The 23,766-nt window shown below is 47.4% G+C and overlaps 1 protein-coding gene across 2 annotated transcripts in view; it reads right to left on the reverse strand.

Annotated features, from left to right (window-relative positions):
- LOC141082815 (N-acetyllactosaminide beta-1,6-N-acetylglucosaminyl-transferase-like) overlaps nt 1–21,834 on the reverse strand; it is an 82,478-nt gene extending 60,644 nt beyond the window's left edge. For both annotated transcript variants that reach the window (XM_073566774.1, XM_073566784.1), the window contains exon 1: nt 20,736–21,834. In XM_073566774.1, the coding sequence (XP_073422875.1) occupies nt 20,736–21,711 (976 nt within the window). In that variant the 5' untranslated portion in view covers nt 21,712–21,834. The remainder of the gene's footprint in view (nt 1–20,735) is intronic.
- Nucleotides 21,835–23,766: the final 1,932 nt, after the last annotated feature.

A 23,766-nucleotide genomic window follows, 5' to 3' on the forward strand; every position in this document is an offset into this window, starting at 1 on the left:
CTGGAAGTTGGCTGGGCCCCGGACCTGGAGGGCACAGCATGGATGTGGGTACCTGTATGCACAACAGACTGAGTAAAGCTTTGGATCTACATGCCCTGGTGTCCTCCGCTTATTCCTGTGCCAACCCACGCAGCACTGCTACATCTTTGTGCCTAACACTGCACCATCCACGCCTCTCTCCCCTCACCGTCACTTCTTCTACTCTGCCCTGGGACTACAGCCCTACCTGTGGAGGGCCACACCATCATTGCAGCACTACACCATCTGTCCCAGAGGATCTGCTTGCAGCGTCGGCTTAACATCTCCATTGCCGAACACCACAGGTGGCGTCACAAATCATTTCCTAATAAACTTTATTCCATCACTTGATACCTTTTACATGGGCGCCCAGGGCCACGGACCAGGTCACCACTGCTGTGACATTCCCCTCTGAGAGACCGGCCCGGTACCCAGTACCCCACAGCCCCGGGAGGGTGACCCATATGCAAGACCTGGCCTGCCCCAAAGATACCTGCATCCCAATAAGATTTTCAAGCCACGTACTGGTGTGGTAGGGGCCGGGATTGTGGGGTGGTCCACTGCTTACTCTGTCTGGATGACACAGACACCAGGCGATGCAAGGACGAGGCGGAGACAGATTTCAATAGTAACAGTTCCGGATTTATTTGTCGTCGTCCCGACGACCACAACCACGCACCGCAGCCTCTTTACAGTTCTCTGTCTCCAGGCCCGGGTACCTGCACCTTTGCTCCAGTCGAAGTAACGTCCCTCGCGGATCTTTTGCTGGGGCTGTCCTAGACCAATCTACCGCCAGCGCTTCACCTGCCCGAGGTCGTCGTCCAATCGGTACCCCCAGAGCCTCATCTGTCCTGCGGTCCATCGGGTCAGGGCCACCCCCCTGAATGTCTCTTTGCTGTCTGTCCCCTGGTTGAGCTCCTCTCTTTTCACCGTCTTCTACCGAGCTCCTCCCGGGACTAGCCTGCCTGGATCCCCACCCTGTCCTATTTATCTCCTCTCTCATCAGGAATTCCCTTCCTGGGTTCCTATCTCCCCACCCCCATGACTAAGCGTTTCTCAAGCCATAAGCTGATGTTAAGTCCTAAGCTACTCCCTCCTGCCATCTTGTGGTCATTTCTAGGTACTGCACTTTCCTATCCACCTTTCCCAGCTGTCACCCTTCCATCCTGTCAATCTCCATCTCTAGTGCACAAACCGTCCCCTCCTACTACCAGTCTTGTCTGTCCGTCAAGTCACCTTCCCCACACTCCCCCTCCCATTGTCCATTGTCATCCCGACAATCGTACTCCCTACCTACGACATTCTGAAGCTTGTCCACAGTCTGTTGTCAGACCGGTCGTTGGGCCAAACCCGCTGCCCACGGGGGCCGAACTAAACCAGGAGCACAATGCCCTGAGCAGCCTACTGCTGCTCGCTGGCGCGCACGCCACGTGACAACTGCTTTCAGGTTGGCGAAGTCCACCTGGACTACTCTATGGCGTGTACCTCCCACTACTCTCCCCTTCTACTACCTTCAGCTGTCCGGGACGCCATGACCGAGGCCTTTTGCCTACCGGGTCATCATTGGCGCGCGCCCGTCCTTTTGGGGTGCCCGTGGTGTCGGGGACCTGACTGACGGACCACTGTCTGGTTCGATGTTCTTCGTCTCTACATCCTTCACCTAAAAAGAGTCATGGTCGGCATCTTCGTCACATCTACCTCGTACCCGAAACCTGTTACACACTTTTTTTTCGTTTTACACACTACTCACTAAATCAACTCTTAATATATTATTACTTTTACTTTAATAACCACAGGAGTTACTCAACCGGAGTGACTCCTTTTTCTCTTTCTCTTTTTCTTTGTTTTTCTATTTTTTTTTTTTTCAAACATGTTAACATTGTTTCCAACACAATATTTTCCGCACAGCATCTTTAAAACAAATACCCCCCCTCCCTTTAACACTAGTACTCCCTTCCCCGCATCCCCGCTATATCAGGAGAAAAAGATCAAACAATAAAAGAACATTCTTTGTAACCTGGAAGGAAAACTGTCCTCGTGGCCTGCACAACGGTGCAGCGAATTCCCGACAGTCCGGGCCATCTCCTGATAGCCAGCAGCAAGGGGCCCCACAGCCATGGAGCTCCCGGGATGCAGGGAGTGTCTCTAGGGGTCCTTTTTACGGGGGTTTGTGGCCTTTGGGTTCAGCAATTACGGCTACCGTGTAGTAGCCGCGGGGACAGTACTCTTTGTAGTACGATACCAAGCCCCCCTCTCGCAACGCCCGACCGTGACGGATGGAGGCCACGTTGATGTACACCTTCTGGCCGGTTGCGAGGTCCCGAATGAACCCATATCCCTTCTCCAGATTGGTGTACACGAGCCGCCCCATCGATCGTGAATTCGCCATGCCAGCCTCCCCTCTCTCATGGAGCAGGTTCCAGACCTCATGCTACCTGGCCTTTTTCTTCTGTATGAGCTCCACGACCCAAACGGAGGGTCCGGTTTTGGCCCTGGAGTCCGGTGGGCAGAACACAGCTGGGGTTGAAAGTGGGGCAGAGGCGGCTGTAGATGCCGGCAGCCCAGCATCAGCTGGGGCTGGGCGATGGGCAGGGGCAACCGTGGTTTACGGTAGGTAGGCCACAGAGCCTGACAAGCAGGCCGCAGCTGACTCCGGGGGTGACGCAGATGCGGCGGCGGGGCAGGCCACAACCGGAGTCACACACGGGGCCGGCGTGGCGGCCGGCTTCAGGGAAGGGGCCGCTGCTGGCAGGTGGATTGCAGCTGTGTCGGCCGCGGGCTGGTTCCGCACCGGCGACACCGGAAATGGCGGCGTCAGGTGGAGTGGCTCAAGGACAGGAGCAGGGGCATCGCTCAGCCTGGTGGAGCCCACAGAGCCCTCCGCAGCCGGGTTTGCAGGAGCGCAGGAGACTGCGCGGTGCGGCCGGGTGCTGGGGGCCGCTTGTGGAGCCGCCGGCAGAGCCGGGGGAATTCTCACCTTCCTCAGCGCCGCGGCCTCCGACAGGCCGCCCCACAACTCCTCCCGCAGCCTCCGGTCTTCACCCTGCCGTCCGGCAGGGTTAGCCTCCAGGCTCGTGGGTCCCGCGGAGAGGCTCCCAGGTGACGTCTCCGGCGGCTGCTCCCGCAGGGCGCGCAGTCGCTCCTCTTCTCCGCCCGATGTCTTGAGGACTGTCCTTGATTCCAGAAAGCAGGTCTCCCAACGAGACTCGACCTCCCGACGCCACTCCTGGTGTCCGAGGCCACGGCAACTGTAGCGTCGCATCCTGTCCAGTGGGCAACAGTCGAATGGCGCCAAGCAGCTGCAGCCGGTCTTCTCTCCCGGGCCACTCCCGCTCCTGGGAGGGGCGATGGCCGACTTCTTCACCCATCTGCCCGGGGCCAGTATGGGGGGGCAGCGGTCTTCAGACACACACCACTCCCCCAAGGGGTACGTTGGAGATGGCCCCAGTCCGTCCAGAACAACTGCAAATGCCCGGCGTTGGAGTACCACAGCCATATTGGACAGCTTCTAGTGCCGCCCTGGATCCTCTGATGGCAGCGATGATCCGGAACAAAGTCTCCAATTTATAATCCCCAGGTGAGCAGTCTTGTAATCCACAGGTATTTGTAATCCACAGGGGAGCAGTCCAAGTCCTTTTGGGTTCTTCAGGTACAGGCCTGCCGCGGAAGATGTCGTATTAGCGGCGGCGATCCTGCCGACTACGCCAAATGTGGTAGGGGCCGGGATTGGGGGATGGTCCACTGCTTACCCTGTCTGGATGACACAGACACCAGGTGATGCAAGGACGAGGTGGAGACAGATTTCAATAGTAACATTCCGTATTTATTCATCGTCCTCCTGACGACCACAACCACGCACCGCAGCCTCTTTACAGTTCTCTGTCTCCAGGCCCGGGTACCTGCACCTTTGCTCCGGTCGAAGTAACGTCCCTCGCGGATCTTTTGCTGGGGCTGTCCTAGACCAATCTACCGCCAGCGCTTCACCTGCCCGAGGTCGTCGTCCAATCGGTACCCCCAGGGCCTCGTCTGTCCTGCGGTCCATCGGGTCAGGGCCACCCCCCTGAATGTCTCTTTGCTGTCTGTCCCCTGGTTGAGCTCCTCTCTCTTCACCGTCTTCTACCGAGCTCCTCAGGGACTAGCCTGCCTGGATCCCCACCCTGTCCTATTTATCTCCTCTCTCATCGGGAATTCCCTTCCTGGGTTCCTATCTCCCCGCCCCCATGACTAAGCGTTTCTCAAGCCATAAGCTGATGTTAAGTCCTAAGCTACTCCCTCCTGCCATCTTGTGGTCATTTCTAGGTACTGCACTCTCCTATCCACCTTTCCCAGCTGTCACCCTTCCATCCTGTCAATCTCCATCTCTAGTGCACAAACCGTCCCCTCCTACTACCAGTCACGTCTGTCCGCACAGGAAAATCCACTGCACAGTATTCATTTTGTACTCCTATACTCTTTTCTTATGCAATGACTGCAAGGTCTGCCCTGCTGCCAAGTCATATGTCCTCCAATAACCTTTGAACCAAGGTGCTAGATGGGCACAGGAAAATCCACTTCACCTTATTCATTTTGTACTCCCTTTCTGTTTTCTTATGCATTGACTGCAAGGCCTGCCCTGCTACCAAGTTATATGCACCCCAATAACCCCAGTCCTCCTTGGAAGAAACATGGAGGGAGGCCTCATAAAAAAATGTCCCATTACAAAGGAGTGGGTCTCCTATACTTGTAATGTCCATACACTAAGTGTATTGGCTGGCAAACATTTTCCCCTGTGGGGTACACCTCAACCTTTTCCATAACAAGTATTTTACACCCAGCATAACCACCCACCCTTGTTAAGAAATCGAGACTGGCAGAAGCAGCACGGAACACATTAACCCTGGTGATATACTGTATTGGCGGTGGATGATGAGACGTGGAGAAAGGCCTGATTAAAAAATATGCCCAATTTAAAGGAACGGGTCTCCTAGCCTTGTAATGCCCATATACTAAGTGTATTGACTGGCAAACATTTTCCCTTGTGGGGTACACCTCAACCTTTTCCATAACAAGTATTTTACGCCTAGCATAACCACCCACCCTTGTCAAGAATTCGACACTGGCTGTTGCAGCATGGAACACGTTAACCTTGGTGATTTAGTGGCAGTGGATGATGAGACGTGGAGGAAGACCTCATTAAAAAATAGGCCCAATTTAAAGGAATGGGTCTCCTAGACTTGTAATGCCCATACACTAAGTGTATTGACTGTCAAACATTTTCCCCTGTGGGGAACACCTCAACCTTTTTTAGAACAAGTATTTTACACGCAGCATAACCATCCACCCTTGTTAAGAATTCGACACTGGCTGTAGCAGAATGGAACACGTTAACCTTGGTGATTTAGTGGCAGTGGATGATGAGACGTGGAAGAAGACCTCATTAAAAAATAGGCCCAATTTAAAGGAGCAGGTCTCTAAACTTGTAATGCCCATACACTAAGTGTTTGGGCTGAAAAACATTTCCCCTTGGGGGGGTACATATTTTTTTAAATTTGGTGACAGTAATCATAATATCCTTGCCAAAAAATAGAGTGGCTGGAGCATGATGGAATACGTTCACCCTGGTGTTCGAGTGGTGGTGGATGGTGAGGATGAGAAGGAGGAGGAGGACACCAAATAGCCAAAATCAGGAAGCATGTGTGGGCTTGAAGAGGTGCATGGGAATATGGGTCGCCCCTCACAGGGGTTGTGTCACAGCAGCGCTGACCAGGTCCATGGCCCTGGGCGCCCAATATCAATGGCGGTGATGTCAATAGTGTTATAGCTTTGTTGAATAGTTCGTGATGCCACCCGTGGTGTTTGGCAAGTAAGATGTTGAGCCAACACTGCATGCAGATCCACTGGGACTGATGGTGTGGTGCAGCAAAGATGGTGTAGCTCCCCACAGGTGGAGCTGTAGTCCCAGGGCAGTGTGGGTGCAATGGATGAGGAGAGGCACAGAATGGTATAGATGCTGGTACCCAGATGTAGCGGTGCTGAAGGTGTTAGCAACGAATGAATGGAGGACACCAGGGCTTGTAGTTTCAAAGCTTTACTCACAGTTCGTGGTACCCACTGGTGCCCGCCTCTGTGCCGTGTCCTCCGGGATAGAGACTCAATCAACCTCCTGGACAAGTCAGGGTTCTCCTCTCCAACACTACGCCATCATGTGCCTTTCCTGAAGGACTCCTCTATTGCGCCTTTTAATGTGAAGAGCTCCAGTACCGTAGTTCTCTGGAATTCCTCCTGTCAGATGTTCCTAGAACCTTACTTGTATGACAGACAGCTGTAGCCTCTATCGGGGACTCCTCTCAGAGTCCTGGCTCGCAAATCGGTTGCTGTTGTGTCCCAAGTCTTGGATGGGAGTAGTGCATTTACAGCCAACTACTCCACCGGTGTCTGCTGCAGAGCCATAAGTGTCCATACAACCTCGGGGACCGGGCCCCGGCCTTGCGCTGAGAACCTATAGGTAGGGTTCCTCTTCCAACCCACACCTCCTCTCTGTTCTCCTACTCCTTTGTTCTGCGCTGTTCTTTCTCCCTCTTATGGAAGCTTAGGTTGCAGGTCTACGTCTTTCTCCTTCTCTTCTCTTTCCCTTGCCAGCTGGCTCAGATCACTGAGGCAGCTGCAGCACTCTTTCTAAACTGAACTCAAACTGAACTCAAAACTAACTTCAGAACTGAACTCCTCTCGCCTGACCTCCCGTCAGACTGACCTACTATCCTCAACTTTCCCTCTCTTTTATACTAACTCCACCCACCTCCCAGCACATCATGTATTACGAAACAGGGTTCCACGAAGGGTGCTCTGCTACCCCCAGCCTGAAGCTGCTAGGCGGACTTACTGAACTATCCTGTGTGTGGGATGCAGGTGTTGGAGTGTGGAAAGGAGTTCCCAATCTACCTAGTTGGTGGGGCACTACACCTTAGGAGAAGGTGCAGTACCTCTGTGGCGACTGAGCCTCAGGGGCACCACAAATACACCTCCCAAAAAGACACTACATTGGAGGTTATGTTTCACTCTCATCATTTTGTCGTGTCAAGAAAGCTGGCCCAATCAATCCCTTGTTCATTTTTATAAGTGTCAGACTGTCTGCATTTTCCGTTGACAGGCAAATGCACTTATCTGTGATAATTCAACCAGCGGCACTAAAAACCCGCTCTGACAAAACGCTAGTTGCAGGGCAGGCCAGGACCTCCAAGGCATAGAGAGCCAGTTCATGCCACATGTCCATCTTGAATACCCAATAATTATAAGGCACAGAGTAATCACAGAGGACGTTGGTACAATCAGAAAGGTACTCCCTCAGCATCTTAGAAAACATTCCATTCCTTGTGACATTACCCCGCGCAGCCTCAGGGCCAGAGTGATGGGAGGGTCTGAGAATACTGTCCCAGAACTTTGCTAGTGTTACCCTGCCTCTGCTGGATTGGAGTTGTGTCACTCTCGCCTGTACTCCTTGGTTGTCCAACGAACTGTTATGTCTGCCACCAGCATTTTTAGATGGGAATTTTTTTAATAATTCTGCAACAATGGCACTCTGGCACTGCATCATTTTAGTACACCTGTCTGCCTCTTGAACAAGAGATTGAAAGTTCCCCTTGTTGCGTGGGTCTAAAAGTGTCACTACCCAGTAATGTTACCCAATATTTTAACAATACGAGGGTCACGGGAAAGGCAGCGCAACATAAAGTCAGCCATGTGTGCCAGACTGGTAACAGGCAAGCCTTCCGTGTCCTCACCAACAGGATGACTGACCAAGGTGTCCTCCTCCTCTTCCTCCCTGTCCTCAGGCCATCCACGCTGAACAGACGGTATGACAGTTGTGGTTGTAGTCCCATCTATAGCGCATGAAAGTAGCTTCTGTTCTTCCTCTTCCTCCTCTTTCTCATTGTCAACCAATCCACATTGGGATGACATGAAGCTGGGCTGTGTGTAATCACCCTGTATGGTTCCATGCTCCATGTCCTCGTGCTCCGCCTGCAATGCATCCTTTTTCATTGTGAGCAGAGAGCTTTTCAAAATGCAGATGAGCAGGATGGTGACGCTAATTATGGCGTCATCGCCGCTCACCATCTTGGTGGACTTCTCAAAGTTTTGGAGGATGTTACATCTGTCTGACATCCATGTCCACTCCTGAGGTCTTATGTGTGGAGTTAAACCTGAATAACGAGGGCCTTGTTGATGCTGGTATTTAACAACTGCACTCTTCTGCTCACAAATCCTTTCCAACCTATGCAGTGTAGAGTTCCAATGTGTGGGGACATCACACACCAGTCGGTGAGCAAGAATCTGCAATCGCTGCTGAAGCACAGCAAGGATGGCTAAAGCTGTAGCTGACATTCTAAAATGGGCACACAGGTGGCATACTTTCACCAGATCCGGCAGCTCCGGGTAGTTTTTTAGAAAACGTTGAACAACAAGGCTAAGCATATGGGCCGGGCATGGTGCGTGTGTCAGTTCGCCTCACCTCAGAGCCACCACCAGGTTCCTGCCATTGTCACACACAACCATGCCTGACTGAAGATTCAGCGGTGTCAGCCACACATCTGCCTGCTCTTTCAGAGCTGTCAACAACTCTTCAGTATTGTGCGGTTTGTCACCTAAGCAAATTAGCTTCAGCACAGCATGTTGCCTCTTGGCTTTGGTAGTGCTGAAGTGCTTCCAGCTTGTGACTGATGTGCTCATTTTGGAGCTGGAGGCTGAAGAGGAGGGAGAGGAGTAGGTGCAGGAGCTGTACACAGTGGGGGCCACCCTGATTGACGTAGGGCCTGCAATCCATGGTGTCGGGAGGACATGTTCCATCCCAAGATCTGACTGGATCCCGGCTTCCACTATGTTAACCCAGTGTGTCGTCAGCAAGAAGTACCATCCCTGGCCACAAGCACTTGTCCATGTGTCCATGGTCATGTGTACTTTCCCAGTAACTGCATTGTTGAGGGCATGGGTAATGTTGTGGGACACATGCTTGTGTAATGCCGGGATGGCACAGCGGGAGGAATAGTGGCAGCTGGGGACCGAGTACCTTAGGACGGCCGCCGCAAACAGGTTGCGGAAAGCTTCAGTCTCCACGAGAGTGGGCCAGGCAAGAGGAACGAATCTACAAATGGAAAACTGAACAGCTCTTCGGAGTGTCCGAGTGTGGGATCAGTTGTCTCAGTGCACTCAGCATGGTGGGAGAAAGGAGGAACAGGGTGAGAAATATGCGGTGAAAAATTCATGGCTACTCTGACTTGACCGTGTGGAAGAAAGGGTGCTGGTGGTGGTGGATAAGTAACTGGAAGTATTATCCGCTATCCAACCAACAACCTTTTCAGACTGAAGTATTCTCTCACAAGAAATATGTTTTTGGAAATAATAATCTAATATGTACACATATATTCCCTTATAAAACTTGATTCTTTATTTTCAAAAATATGTCTAAAAACACCAACCTAGTGAAAAATAGTATATACTCAAATATACCAGAATAAAAACTATACTAACAGATACCCTATTTCACACTGCTCTGGCTTCAATAGTGCCATCTTGCAGAGGTCCCCTAGAACTTCAGACACTATGGTCCAGCGAGAAGATGTGGGTGTTTTTGGTGGCCCAATTTCAGTTTGCCCACGGCCTTGGCCTCAGCATGCACCATCACCATCATGTCCACTTCCCCGTCCCTTGCCACATGCCTTGCCCATTGTAAATGGACTAGAATATTATACACGTTTACTACAAATGGCTGAATTGGGAGCGAACTTGTATATGACACGTGTGCGGGAAAACCACACTTTAATCTATTTGGATTGTAGTTAAAAATGTTTTTTGCTTATCAAATTTGTGACAATAAATACGGTAACAGACTGCAAAAACACTAGAATATGTGGGCCTAAAATGGCCAAATTTTTTGCACAGATAAATGAGGCCTGTCACGAAGATATCACACTGCCAAATGTGTTGCCTTTATTTCTTAAAAAGGAAAAATAGTGCTGTATATAATAACTAGAGTGACAGACAGGAAAACACTGAAATACCGGCCTAAAATGGCCAAACTTGTAGCACGCAGATATATGAGACCTGGCACGTAGATACAACACTGCCAAATATGAGGCCTGTATTTTTTTCTTTTTTCTATGCTAAATAGTGCTCTATATAACTAGAATTACAGACAGGGAAACACTAGAATACCAGCCTAAAATGGCCAAACTTGGAACACGCAGATATATGAGGCCTGGAGCTGAATGCGCTGAGCAGGGCTGCGTCTCATCTCTTATACCCCTGATGATGTTGTGAGGCCAGCCAATCACTGCAAGACCACAACAAAGATGGCTGTTGCATTACAGTGCCTGGCAGACAATCCCAGCATGATGATTGGGTCTGTATGTGGGAGGAAGGACCAGAAAAGTAAAGATAAGTGTCTCTGGGCCAGAACCATTGGGACTGTCAATAATGTTGCAGGGGACAGGGTATCTGACCAGGACAGGCGCCATTGTGGGATCTTCCAACCACCTCCCTCCGAATGACTGAGACTGATAAGTTGAATCTAACACTATTACCCGCCGTTTGTTATTGTGTTTTACCGCTATTTACAGCTGAGGACAGCCCGTTACCGTCTTATATTGTTCATCAACCTATCTGTCTTCATGGCACTACTGTGCATGCTGTGTATACCAACTCCCTGCATGGAAAAAGCATTGTTAGTCCTTCTTTCAATTTTTCATATACATAAAAAACACCCGTTAACCCTTGTTCTGCCTCCTGCTCGTCACTGCATCCTATGCACCTGCTAGTATCCTACATCTAAAGACCGCCAAAAATGCTGGGTGGAGACCGGAGTTCCCGCCGAGTAATCCCGGAAATGTTCGGTGCTCGTCGAATACACCGAGTACCGTGATACTCGGGTGAGTAACGAGTAGTGGTGAGCACGTTCACTCATCACTAGTAAACAATCGAAATCCAGTGATAATTTACAGTCCATTGCTGTTGGCTATATTATTACATTGGGTATGAAATACACTGGTGTGGAGATGATGACTCAAGTTTGTCCAGAACTTGTTTTGTCCAAGAATATTATCCTAGGAAAAACTCTGACAGGAATTGGAGGAAAGCTTCAGAAAGCTGACATAAGCATCATCGGGAGCATACTGTTTTTTTGGCATTCCAGACAGTACATACATTGGAAGTGGATCACAAATTAATTCAAGCAGAATTCAGGTACCACTGTCAAGCCCTTGAATCTTCCTGACTGCAAAAAAGTCAGGAGTGCCAGTATTTGTAAGTAACCGGATGTGGAAGATCACAGTCAAAGAGCCTGGAACATCAGACTTTAGGGAATGGGGACAGTTCAGAAATGGTTTCCATACAACAGGTAACATAAGGAGTAATTTTTCTGTGATATGTTGTACTACAATGGTTATATGAGGCAACATTTTGAAAGTTATTTAGAGGGCTTACAAAAGAATGGCACCAGTTTATTATGAGGGATCTTGATAAGAGGTTCCCTTTAAGAACCCGTATATTCATGTCAGACAGAAAGGGGCATTTATCATTACAGCTGGAATATAATTCTTATATAGTCTTTGAGTTTTCTGAAAAATAAAAGACATAGCTTACTCTGTTTGTACATGCTTCACAAAATAAAATAACATCCCATAATATTATATGAAATAAATGGCCATTGCATGAAGGAAAATTGATAATTGAGTGTCCTAACTCTGAGCAGCCTATCTTTTAGGAAAATGCATGACCCATGACCTCTATGTAAACTGTAAAAATGAGGAGTAGGCAGAAAAACATGGTGGAAGAGATCTTTTCATTATATTGAAATTGTTGCACAATATGTGCAGACATCTTTACTTGTTTTATCTCTTTATTTCCTTTATATTACATCGTTCTAATATATGTCTAGCTTTCTATAAGGCTGAGTTCACACGTTGCATTTTTTTCGCGTTTCCGCGGCTGTTTTAACCGCGCGATTTTGCGGCGAAAACGCGAAAAATAAGCATCCCATGCATTCCTATGGGATTCCGCAATGCTGTGCTAATGCTGCGGTTTTTACCGCGGCGGAATCGCTTTGCGGTAAAAACCGCAGCATGCTCATTAATTTGCGGAATCGCGGCGATCCCGCACCCATAGGAATGCATTGTTCCGCTTATTTCCCGCATGTGGCTGTGCCCACCATGCGGAAAGTAAGCAGAACAATTGCGGATGGTACCCATGGTCCGGAGGAGAGGAGACTGTCCTCCGGGCTTTGGGTACCATATCCCCGTAAAAAATAGAATTTAAAATAAAAAATATTGTTATTCTCACCCTCCGACGTCCCGCGCAGCCTTCCCGCTTCTCTTCACGCTCTCGTTCCCAGTAGTCCTTTGCGAAAATGCTCGCGATGACGTCCGTTCTCGCGGGATCGCGAAGTCTCGCGGTCATTCGCGCGACGTCATCGCGAATTACCGCGAGAACTGACGTCATCGCGGGCATTTTCGCAAAGGATTACTGGGAACGGATGCGCGGGACGTCGGAGGATAAGAATAACACCGTTTTTTATTTTTTTTTTACATTCTATATTTTACTACTGATGCTGCATAGGCGGCCTCAGTAGTAAAAAGTTGGTCACACTCGTCAAACACTATGTTTGACGAGTGTGACCAACCTGTCAATCAGTTCTCCAAGCGATGCTACAGATCACTTGGAAAACGCTAGCATTTTGCAAGCTAAATACGCTTGCAAAATGCTAGTTTTTCCGCGGGAAAATCGCGGGAATTTAAAATGCGATTTTCCCGCGGACTGGAATTCCGGAATTCTCGCGGTAATTTCCGCGAGAGTTCCGGTACGTGTGCACTTAGCCTTAATGTTACCTTTGCTACCTTTAATTTTTTGCACTTCAGCAAAACCAAACATTGTTTTCATTCCAACCAAGCCTTACTGGTGGTCAGACATAAGAACTGTTAGGAGTGGCGGAAGGCACTAAATAAAAATATAATTAAAGTGCCTTCGCCACTCGGGGTCCACCGTCCGGAAGCTGGAAAAACCGCAGCTAAGTGAAGGCAGAGCAATCTGGCGGCAGTGTGCAAAGGGTTAAACTGCATCCAATTGCACTAAGCAAGCTCTGTTACAATCACAGAGGCTGCAAGCAAAAAGCAAACACAGAAACGCTGAGTCTGTTTAAGGTCACAGACCCTCAGCGATGCACACGCGGTATTTATGGTCACAGGAGTAGCCTTAGACAGCAGGACTACTCTGTCTAGACCTACCGTAGAGACAAGTGTGTGTGGCGTTGCAACTGCGAACGCCCGGCAGGACTGCAAACGCAGTGCGGCGATAATTGCGCCGCTGGCGCAATGCAGACGCTAAGCTGCTGAGGTAGATGGAGCAAATGCGCGCTGGCGCTAGCGCTGCTACTGGCAGAACTCAAACACTCACACAGACGTAGTATCAGAGGAATGGGGGTTTCAAATGAGTCATTCACCAGTCCAAGCATCCATCAACAAACATACAGCAGCAAGTATGAATATACTAGCGCATGGCGGAACAGCCATGCGCGCTTTTTATAGCGAACGGGACCTTCCGGAAATCTCCAAGGCTCCAGGAAGAGTCAATGGGATTTGACACAGGACCTGAGCACCTGATTCCCGAACTCCAATGGGAGTTCGTCCCATGAGCATGCTCAGATGAGGGAACAAAGGACTTAGCCTCTGGAGAGAGTTGCCACAGGGCAATCTCCACTGCAATCTCTTCTGCAGCAGGAAAAACGCAGGAGACTGCAGAATGTGAGGATCTAGATTTCAGCAAAGGAGAGGCAGAAATCTGACTCCTAACAAGAACATTTGGCTCCTTGAAAGTTTTAAAGTGTTTGATCAATGATTACTATGAATATATGAATAGGGAGATAAATAATTAACTCCTACATTTTGAATAGACTTATGATAATCTTTTTGTTATTGAACTTGCTATCATAGACATTGGGTGTTAGACATAAAAATCAGTTGTTGGGTAGTACTGGCACTTCTTAAAAGGAATGTGACAGCAGGATTTCACCCCCAACTTCCATTACCAAACAGTAGTTTCTGACCACATGTAAGGTGCTGGCATATTCAGGAGAAATTGGACCCTGCTTTCCATTGTGAAAAATTCTTACTACCCTTGTAGAAATTGAAAATTTGTGGCTAAAGCAACATTTTCATGGAAAAAAAAGTAATATTTATTTTGATACCCCGATATTCTGAAATTCTGTAAAGCACCCGTAGACACAAGATGGTCATCACACTCATCTATGAATTTCATGAAGGGTGTTGTTTCCAAAATGGGGCTACTTGTGTTTTTTTTTGTTGTTGCTGTTTTGCAATGTAAGGGGCTCTACAATTGCAACAGGACATCGACAATCTATTCCAGACAAATCTACCCTCCGAAAATCGCGCTCCTTCACATCCAAGCCCTGACATGTGCTCAAACAAATGTTTCCAACCACATATAGGGTATCTGTGTAGTCAATAAAAATTACATAACAAATTATGGTATTTTTTTTTATCTTTTTACAACATTTAGGGCTCCAAAGACATTTAATTAAAAAAAGAAACAATTTTCTTTTCTAAATGTGGTTTTGAATATGTTGAAGGGTGCAGACTTTAAAATTGGCTATTGTTTCAGATATTTTAACATATAGTCACTTCATAAGTGAAGTGATGCCTAAAAATTTAAATTTTTATACATTTCTTTGAAAAAATGAAAAACTTCTACTAAACTTTTAACTATTCTAGCAAAAAAAGAAAGTTATTTCAAGAATGATGTTGATGGACGATACAGTGGGTACGGAAAGTATTCAGACCCCTTTAAATTTTTCACTCTTTGTTTCATTGCAGCCATTTGATAAATTCAAAAAAGTTCTTTTTTATTCTCATTATTGCATACTCTGCATCTCATCTTGACGGGAAAAAACAGAAATGTTGAAATTTTTGCAAATCTATTGAAAAAAAAAGTAAAATATCACATGGTCATTAGTGCAGCTTTCCTTACAAATTGGCCAGCACTTCTGTCCATACAATTGGTGCTGATGGAGGAACAAGTGACCAGACCTAGTCATCAGCCTCCTCCAATTGTAATAGCTTTCGTGGAGTAGCGAAATGTAGGATTCGGTGTGCATTGCTGCCCATTCAATAAAGTACTACTCTCCTGAGAGCCTGTAGTACTGGTTATTTTATCAAAACATTGGGAGCAGCAAAGCAAACCGAACCCTATATGTTTTTACTCCATGAACACTAGTTTATTGATGGACCAGCAAGGATCCAGACTTGGATCACTTGTATGACTCCCATATTGAATACCTTTACTTGGTTCTTACAGGTGTTGTGGTCACAACAATATAAGGTGAGAGTTAATTCTTTAGGGGACAAGAGATCTGAACAATTTAAAGAAGTTGTCCACTACTTGGACAGCTTCTTATCATACCCCATGCTTGGCCCCGAGAAAATAAAATAGTTTATATTCATCTCGCGTGCCAGCGCCGTTCCCGCAGTGTCAGCACTCGCTCTCCTCGGGGCTCCCGTGCTGTTGTTGTGACACGTCACCCAGGTGCCCAATGAGCATGTGCATCACTGTTTCCACCTTCTGTAAAATTGGACATAAAGAACAAGTCAGAGATGAGCTATAGCCCGAACTTCTTGTTCATGTTCAATTTGTATGAAGGTGGAGACAGTGACGCCAGCGCTAACTGGAGTCCGGGGTCATATTATGATTGTAATATATATGCTAAGAATAGAATGTTTTATAAATATAGGATTTTGATAACTTTTTCACAACAAATACCTTTTACTGAAGGATGAAGGAAACATAAGCACTTTCTAGGCAGATAGATATAGATAAAAATGGTTAATTAGGAACTAAGAATGTCTATAGTAGTGGCGAACCTTAGTTTGGCGGTTGTCACTAAAGAATTTTTGATACTGTGTATAGGGTCAGATTGTGTCCAGATCTGGTGGCGAACCTGATAGGCAAAAGCGGTTGCCCCAGTAGCACTTTAAAAATGGCAAGAATTAGGTAGCACTTAGGACTATAAGATAGTATTGGGACATAGGTTGTTGTTACCAATATGTTATGCAACATTCAAGTCATAGTCCTCTCCTTAAGAGAAGATGTTTTATACCGTTAATTTAAAAAGCAGAATTGTATGTTCCAGTAAGATCTTGTTTTCTCATTTGTTTACAGCCCGCGGACATGCTGCAGTTAACGGGGGGGTATGTGGCACCCCTAGGGTTCAGTCGCCACAGAGGTACTGCACCTCCTCCTGAGGTGTAGTATCCCAATTCCCAGGTAATATGGTAACACCTGACCAGACTCCAGCACCTACATCCAGCACAGACACCTTAGAACAGCAGAGCACCCTTTATGGCAGCTGCTTTGGTTCATGAAGGGTGCTGGGTGGTGGGTAGAGCTTAGAAACACTAGATGGGAAAGCTGACAGGAAGTTCAGGGAGTTCCCCTAATGGGGGAAGGAGGGAAAGGACGTAGATGCAGCAGCCTCCTGTAAGCTGGAGCTGCTTGCAAGGAAAGAGAAAGAAGGAAGGATCAGTTGTTCAGAAGGAAGACAGATAAGAACGGACCGTGAGGAGGAGAGAGATTGGGGAATAGGGCTAGTGCAGAGTCCTTTCCTAAGTTTAATGCTCCAAGGCCAGGCGCCGGTATCTGAGGCTGTGTGTGATACTAATGATCCTACAACAGAAACTGGAGGAATAGAAGTTGTGACCACTTTATTCCCACCTAAGACTCGAAGACGCAGCAGCAACAGGTGTGAGCCGGGACATGATTGTATGGAGTCCCCGAACAGGCTACAGCTGCCCGTCATACGAGTGGAGTTATAAGTAACATCAATAAGGAGGAACTTGAGTGTAATTCAGAACTACAAGTACTTCAGATTAGCGCTAGAAAGGAGACGTTCAGAAAAGGCACACGAGAGTGCTGGAAGGGTTAATTCCATCTGCCTGGGAGTTGGCTGAGCCCCTGATCTGGAGACAGTGGCATTGAAGCGGGCACCTGTCTGTGCCAGAAACATGAGTAAAAGAATTGGAACTGCACTCAGCTGTGTCATTGCCTTCTTCCTGCGCTAATCCACTCAGCACTGCTACACCTCTGTGCCTAACACTACACCATCTACCTCAACACCAACTATTACTGCCCTGGGACTACAGCTCTGCCTGGAGAGCCATTCCACCTTTGCTGCCTTATACCATCTGTCCCAGAGGATCTGCACCACAGCGTCGGCTTAACACCTTCATTGCCGGGTGCCACAGGTGGCGTCACGAATTATCTACATAGAAACTTTATCCAATTCCACCTATTTTACATGGGCGCCTAGGGCCATGGACCGGGTCGCCGCCACCGCGACGCATCCCTTTGAGACACTGGCCCGGTACCGAGTGAACCCCACACCTGCTCTGGGGGCGATCCATAAGCAGTGATCAGGATAATCTTTTTGTCCAATCACTACACCAATACTTCCATCATGTGTCAGCCACTGCGCCATATATTTTAAGTTTATACTTTAAGATAGGCCTCCTCCATAATCCAAACCCCCAAATTCCATCTCAAAGCCTGTTCTTGTGCTGCACCAGATCTCTAGAATGCCTATCGCTCTCCCACATCCATGCATGCCATAAAAACACATCTTTTTAAGTGAGTCTACCACATTTCAAAAATTGACTCCTCTCTTTTTATCACCACTATTCTTCATAAACTTTTCCCTTCTTTAAATAGTATACCCCCCGTCCATGCACCCTAATGTACTAAAAGTTGTGTTTTGGCTTCGGCAATCCCCTCTCTTAGCTGCAGTTTGTTTCATAAAAAAAATGCTGTGCTTTATTCTACCTTCCTGGGTTCAGCAGTGAATCTTCACCACTGATTCCAGCACCTGTTATTGTCTGCAGAAAAAAAGTCACGTCTACAGTACTGAAGCCAATCTGTGAGCTCAGCGGCTCGTGACATCATCTTGGGAAGACCCACTAAGATCAATTTTTGACTGCAGCTGGGGGACAAGATTTTTCTGAAGCTGGAAAATCTCTTTAAATGAAATCTTTCACCAGGTTTTTGCCATGTAATCTAAGAGCAAAGACTGATTCCACACATTAAACTGTCAATCAGTGATTTTGGCGAGGTTATACAGAGCTCAGCATTCAGAGAACTGGTAGTTCTGTAGCAGATAAAACAATGATTTGGCAAAAAAAATACATTGAACACAACAGTATGTGATAGATCATTAGAATCAGTATCTCAGCGCTTACATTATGATAAATGGAGTAGTAAAAATCTGATAACAGATTCCATTTAAATTCAGTGCATATAAAAATACTGAATGGATGACTGTTGTAGCTTCTAGTAATCATTTTCTGTTTGTCAAGGAAATAGTATTGGCACAGTGCTTTGAATGCAACCAGTAGCGTAGCTACCGGGTGGGGCAGAGAGGGCGGTCGCCCCGGGCCCCGAGCTCTGAGGGGGCCCACCGGAGCTACGCTACTGTAACTGTATCGGTGTGCACAGCGCGCCCATACAGTTACATTCTGCGGCAGAGCAGGGAGAATCGATCTCCCTACTCTGCCACCCAGCCGCTATGGGCCCCTGAGAAGGCGGTGAGGGGCCCCGGTGCCAGCAGTGCGCCCCCCACTCACAGCCAGCAATGTCGTCCTGGGCTATTCTGTGCGCACAGGACCTGTGATGAGGTCACAGGAGGGGCGGAGTCAGGGGGTCACATGATCAGGGGCTTCAACAGCTGCAGGGCTCTGTTGTGCTGGTTGTCATGGTGCTGGATGAGGTGAAGTAAGTTTCTGTGTGGGCTCAGGAGGGGTTTACAGGGTGGATGTAGCAGAGCTGTGTGTGTATGAGGTGTACAGAGTGGAGCCGTGTGTGTAGAATGGTGTACAGAGCAGAGATATGCATGTATGAGGTGTACAGAGGAGCGGAGCCGTTTGTGTATGGAGCGGAGCCAAGTGTGTACGGGTCGGGGTGTACAGAGCAGAGCCGTGTGTGTGCGGGGTGTACGGAGTGGAGCTGTGTGTGCAATGTGTACGGATTGGAGACGTATGTGTACGAGGTGTATGGTGTGGAGCTACGTGTGTACGGGGTGTGCGGAGCAGAGCCGTGTGTGTACAAGGTGTACGGAGCGGAGCCGCATGTGTACAGAGTGTACGGAGCAGAGCCGCATGTGTACAGCGTGTACGGAGCAGAGCCGCGTGTGTACAGCGTGTACGGAGCAGTGCCGCGTGTGTACGGGGTGTACGGAGCAGAGCCGCATGTGTACAAGTGCATGGAGCAGAGCCAGGTGTGTACAAGGTGTACGGAGCGGAGCCGCGTTTGTACAGCGTGTACGTAGCAGAGGTGCGTGTGTACAGCGTGTACATAGCAGAGGTGCATGTGTACAAGGTGTACAAAGCAGAGCCGTGTGTGTTTAGGGGGTGTGGAGCAGAGTTGTGTGTGTATAGGGGGTATCAGGTACAGTAATAAGGACACATACGGCAGCAGCGACTCAGCATTGGGGTATCAGGTGCAGTAATAGGGACACATACGGCAGCAGCGGCTCAGCAACGGAGTATCAGGTGCGCTAATAGGGACACATACGGCAGCGGCGGCTCAGCATTGGGGTATCAGGTGCAGTAATAGGGACACATACGGCAGCAGCGGCTCAGTATTGGGGTATCAGGTGCAGTAATAGGGACACATACGGCAGCAGCAGCTCAGTATTGGGGTATCAGGTGCAGTAATAGCGAAACATACGGCAGCGGCGGCTCAGCATTGGGGTATCAGGTGCAGTAAAAGGGACACATACGGCAGCGACGGCTCAACATTGGGGTATCAGGTGCGGTAATAGGGACACATACGGCAGCGGCGGCTCAGCATTGGGGTAACAGGTGCAGTAATAGGGACACATACGGCAGCAGCAGAGGCTCAGTATTGGGGTATTAGGTGTAGTAATAGGGACACATACAGCAGCAGCGGCTCAGTATTGGGGTATCAAGTGCAATAATAGGGACACATACGACAGCGGCGGCTCAGCATTGGGGTATCAGGTGCAGTAATAGGGACACATACGGCAGCAGTGGCTCAGTATTGGGGTATCAGCAGGATGAGGGGTTTGTGCAGGTTGGAGATACAGTAGATGGTGATGGGGCTGGAATATGAGAAGTGAAACGTGACGTTGTTGTATTCTCTGTAGCAGAGTCGTGGCTGGAGGAGTTGTCATGTCGGTCTGGGCCAGATGGAAAAGACGTGAAAAGTGACCGATTCCAACAGAAAGAACGTCAGCGGTAAGACACCAACTATACCTGTGCAGTAATCACATGTTTTGTAGGACTGGTATTTACCACTGACCATATTGTGGTAATATCCATGTTGGTCTTTATATAGGGATTATTTTCAGTAACAGCGCAGTCATCTCCTACATCCACTGTTAGGGTGCGTCACCGAGTTGTAATCACAGTTACCTAGTTAGGGACCCACTCAGAAGTTTTGCCCCCCCTGAACCGAAACCCTAGCTACGCCTCTGAATGCAACACAGAACTATTAATCTAAATGTGTCCTATTTATGGTATAGCCACGTTTTAACCGCAATTTTAAATGGAAGGAATCAAATTCCATTGCCATATTTATAACAAACCAAGGGCATTGAAACCTCTACTGTATTAGCCTTAGAGGATTTTACAATCTATAGCAAGCTACTTGGTAGAGCCTTTTATTATGCTTACCAGGTATTCTATTCAGCGTCACCCAGTAATGCTCGTCTGGGCTGTAAGTGTCCTTAGACCACTTCAGTAGATCCGAGGCTCTCTGATCTTCTAGAATAAATTTTGTGAAGTCCCTTGTCAGGGCGACATATGCAGACCCAAAGTATATGGTGATATTGTGAGGAGGGGGAGGCTTTGTAATGTTGGTCCTCAGCATATTTGAATGAACTATATCCTCACGATAAACATATTTGGTCCGGGAGACAGCATGACCTGGGGGCAGGACCCCGGGAGTGATATTTTTCCCATTAAATTTTTTTAAATGTCGCACAATCTCCTGGTTTGTCTTCAATGGGAAATCCTGGCCACAGGTATTGATCACATACTTCCACCGCACCTCTGATTTCAGCAGATCTTTCATGCAGTTCAGATCAGCCTGCAGTCTGGATATTCCAGCATAAACCACAGGCTCCATTTTCGAGGCGAGAAAAGCATTCGGAAAGCAATTTATAAAATCATCTACCGCCTGGAAGTAGTCGGTGCTGGACTTCTCATCCACATGGATACAGTATATATTTTGGGGCATATAGATAGCTCTAAATAATCTCTTGAATGTATTGAATTCCTTGTGCAGTACAATTGTGTAGGCTAGAGGAAAATCCGCTTCTTCGGCCGAGAGAGGAGCTGTGATGTAATGGTTGTGGATTAGGTATTCTTCCGTACATTTCATTCTTTTCAGAGGAGTTGTTGAATAATTTACCCAAATAAAAGAATTTTTTTGTTTGGTTAATTTGTCACAGGCGATCTGTAATAGAGAGGCATCGTTGGAAAACTGAAGTCTGTGTAAGTTAATCTGTCCATTGAATTGATTGAAATTACAAAGGAACAATAGCACAACTCCCAACGTCACCACAAAGACGAATAAATGAAAATACAGAGTCATTCTCCTGTGGGTCATGTAGACATAGAGCTTGTCACGGTTGTTCAGAAACCTCATATTCCTCTAGCTGTGTGTTCCAGGTGTCATCATTTTATTCCTCGTTTCCTGGGAAGGATGTTTATCAGCTTGTATCCCAGTCAATCTGTTTCCTCGGAAAGCTCTGCTATAATACTGCCCAGGCTTCTGGGACCGACTACTTGCATATTAATTCAGGACTCCTGCTATTGGTGACTCTAGCATGAATGACTGGCAGATGTTTCCTCCTTTTCTTTTGCAATAAGGTCAAATTACATGCTAAAACACTACTGCACAAAGACCTTACGGAACACCGTGCGAATAGCTGAAATGATTTTGCTGTCTAAATATTGATACATGTCCTCTCTATTCCACTGTTTGGTAATTTTTCAGGAGCTTTATACTCAGCATTTGGAAACATGAATAGTGATCCAGTTTCATTACTTCTGATATCTCTACTGAGAAATGAAAATTCTAATTAAGAGGGGTGCACTAAAAATGACAACGATATGAGTCACTGAGGGTTGATATCCAAAGTAAACGTTACCTACACTGTTTAAATGTAATTACGGGAAAATTTCATCAGCTTTAAAGTTGTACACTTTGGTTCTACTTCGTTGAGGAAGAAAGTGGTGAAAACCTTAAAGAATTTGCATATGGATTCCATTTTTTGTTTTTAGCATAAACCAGGAGATAATCCTAATCTACTGCTTGTTTATTCTAATCTAATGCTATGGGAAAAATCATAATTATATTATTATCCCAATAGAAGCTATTAGTGAGGGGAAAGTGTGCTCGGCACTGCTCGATACTCGATCGAGCATCGGGGTGCTTGATCGAGCAATGAGCAGTGCAGAGTGTCGGGTGGTGCTCGCGTGCTTAGATCCCCCGTAAGTGAATTATCTGAGCAGGGGAGAGAAAAGAAAGAGAGATTCCATCCTCCGGAAAAATGCTTGCGTTTGCCATTCACTTTCATTATGCTTGCTACTTGAGTCCAATCTACTTGCTTAGAGTACCGCACACTCAAGCATTTCAGTACTCGATCAACACTAATGGTTATATCACAACCTGACATCTAGTATAAACAAAGCTATAGACTTTTGATTTCAGATGGACAAAATGGTGGATTTAGACCACTGCCTCCCACCTTTTTGTGACAGAAGACAGCCAAAAAGAAGATATCTGTGCAAATGTTAATCTACTTTGCTGGAATTTTTGGTCATTGTCAGGTGCAGCCTTTGAAATACTTTTCTTCATTAATTCAACAGGTGTGTAGCATGGGACAATGGTCTAAAAATAAATTCAAATGCATTCAGTTGAGACAAGCCCAAGTTACAGAATAAAGCTGTCACAGGGTTATCGTGACAGTGTGGAGCCAGAAAACTGCAGCGTCTGGTTGGTCCTACTCCGGTGCTGAGATGAAGCACTTCTCCTTCATTTCAATGGTGTTTGTTCCTTATGGAAGTACTGGGGTTAATCGACCATGTTGGAAATCGCTGTGCTCGCAGCTGAGCTCGGTTAGCCACTCATTTCCCCTTTATAATTTGGGCTCTGATACAAATCCTTGTGAGAGCTAGCATTTGCTGCATGGCTAAAGGAGGGAGAGGAGTTCATATGAAAAGGAGAGTTGGAGGAGTTATCAGTGACTGTTGCTTGGTTTGTATGTGTGGTACTGGGTCTTCCTTGGCTTACTCTGCACAATCCTGTAGTGGATTGGCAAACTCAGGAAGTAGTAAAATGGAGTGTGTATTGTAAAGGACACTGCTTGGGTACTAGGTTTGTTAGGGTTGATACCCAGTCTGTGCCTAGTTACCTGTAGGATTTTGGGGATGTGTTCTAGAAGCCGGGTCGCCAAGAACTCCCTCCCCATCGTCCTTATAATTGTACCATTAATCTCGTTCCTGGTGCTAAGCTGCCCAAGAGCAGACTCTATAATATCAATGGTCCAGAGAGACAGGCTATGAAGGACCACATTGAGGAAAGCCTGGCAAAAGGTCATATCAGGCCAATCTCATCCCCCATTGACACAGGGTTCTTTTTTTAAAGAAAAAAAATGGGGGGTTACACCCTTGCCTGGATTTCTGTGAACTAAATACA

The sequence above is a fragment of the Dendrobates tinctorius genome, unplaced genomic scaffold (genome assembly GCF_039654945.1).
Source record: "Dendrobates tinctorius isolate UK_male_01 unplaced genomic scaffold, ASM3965494v1 ptg000004l, whole genome shotgun sequence".
NCBI lineage: Eukaryota > Metazoa > Chordata > Amphibia > Anura > Dendrobatidae > Dendrobates > Dendrobates tinctorius.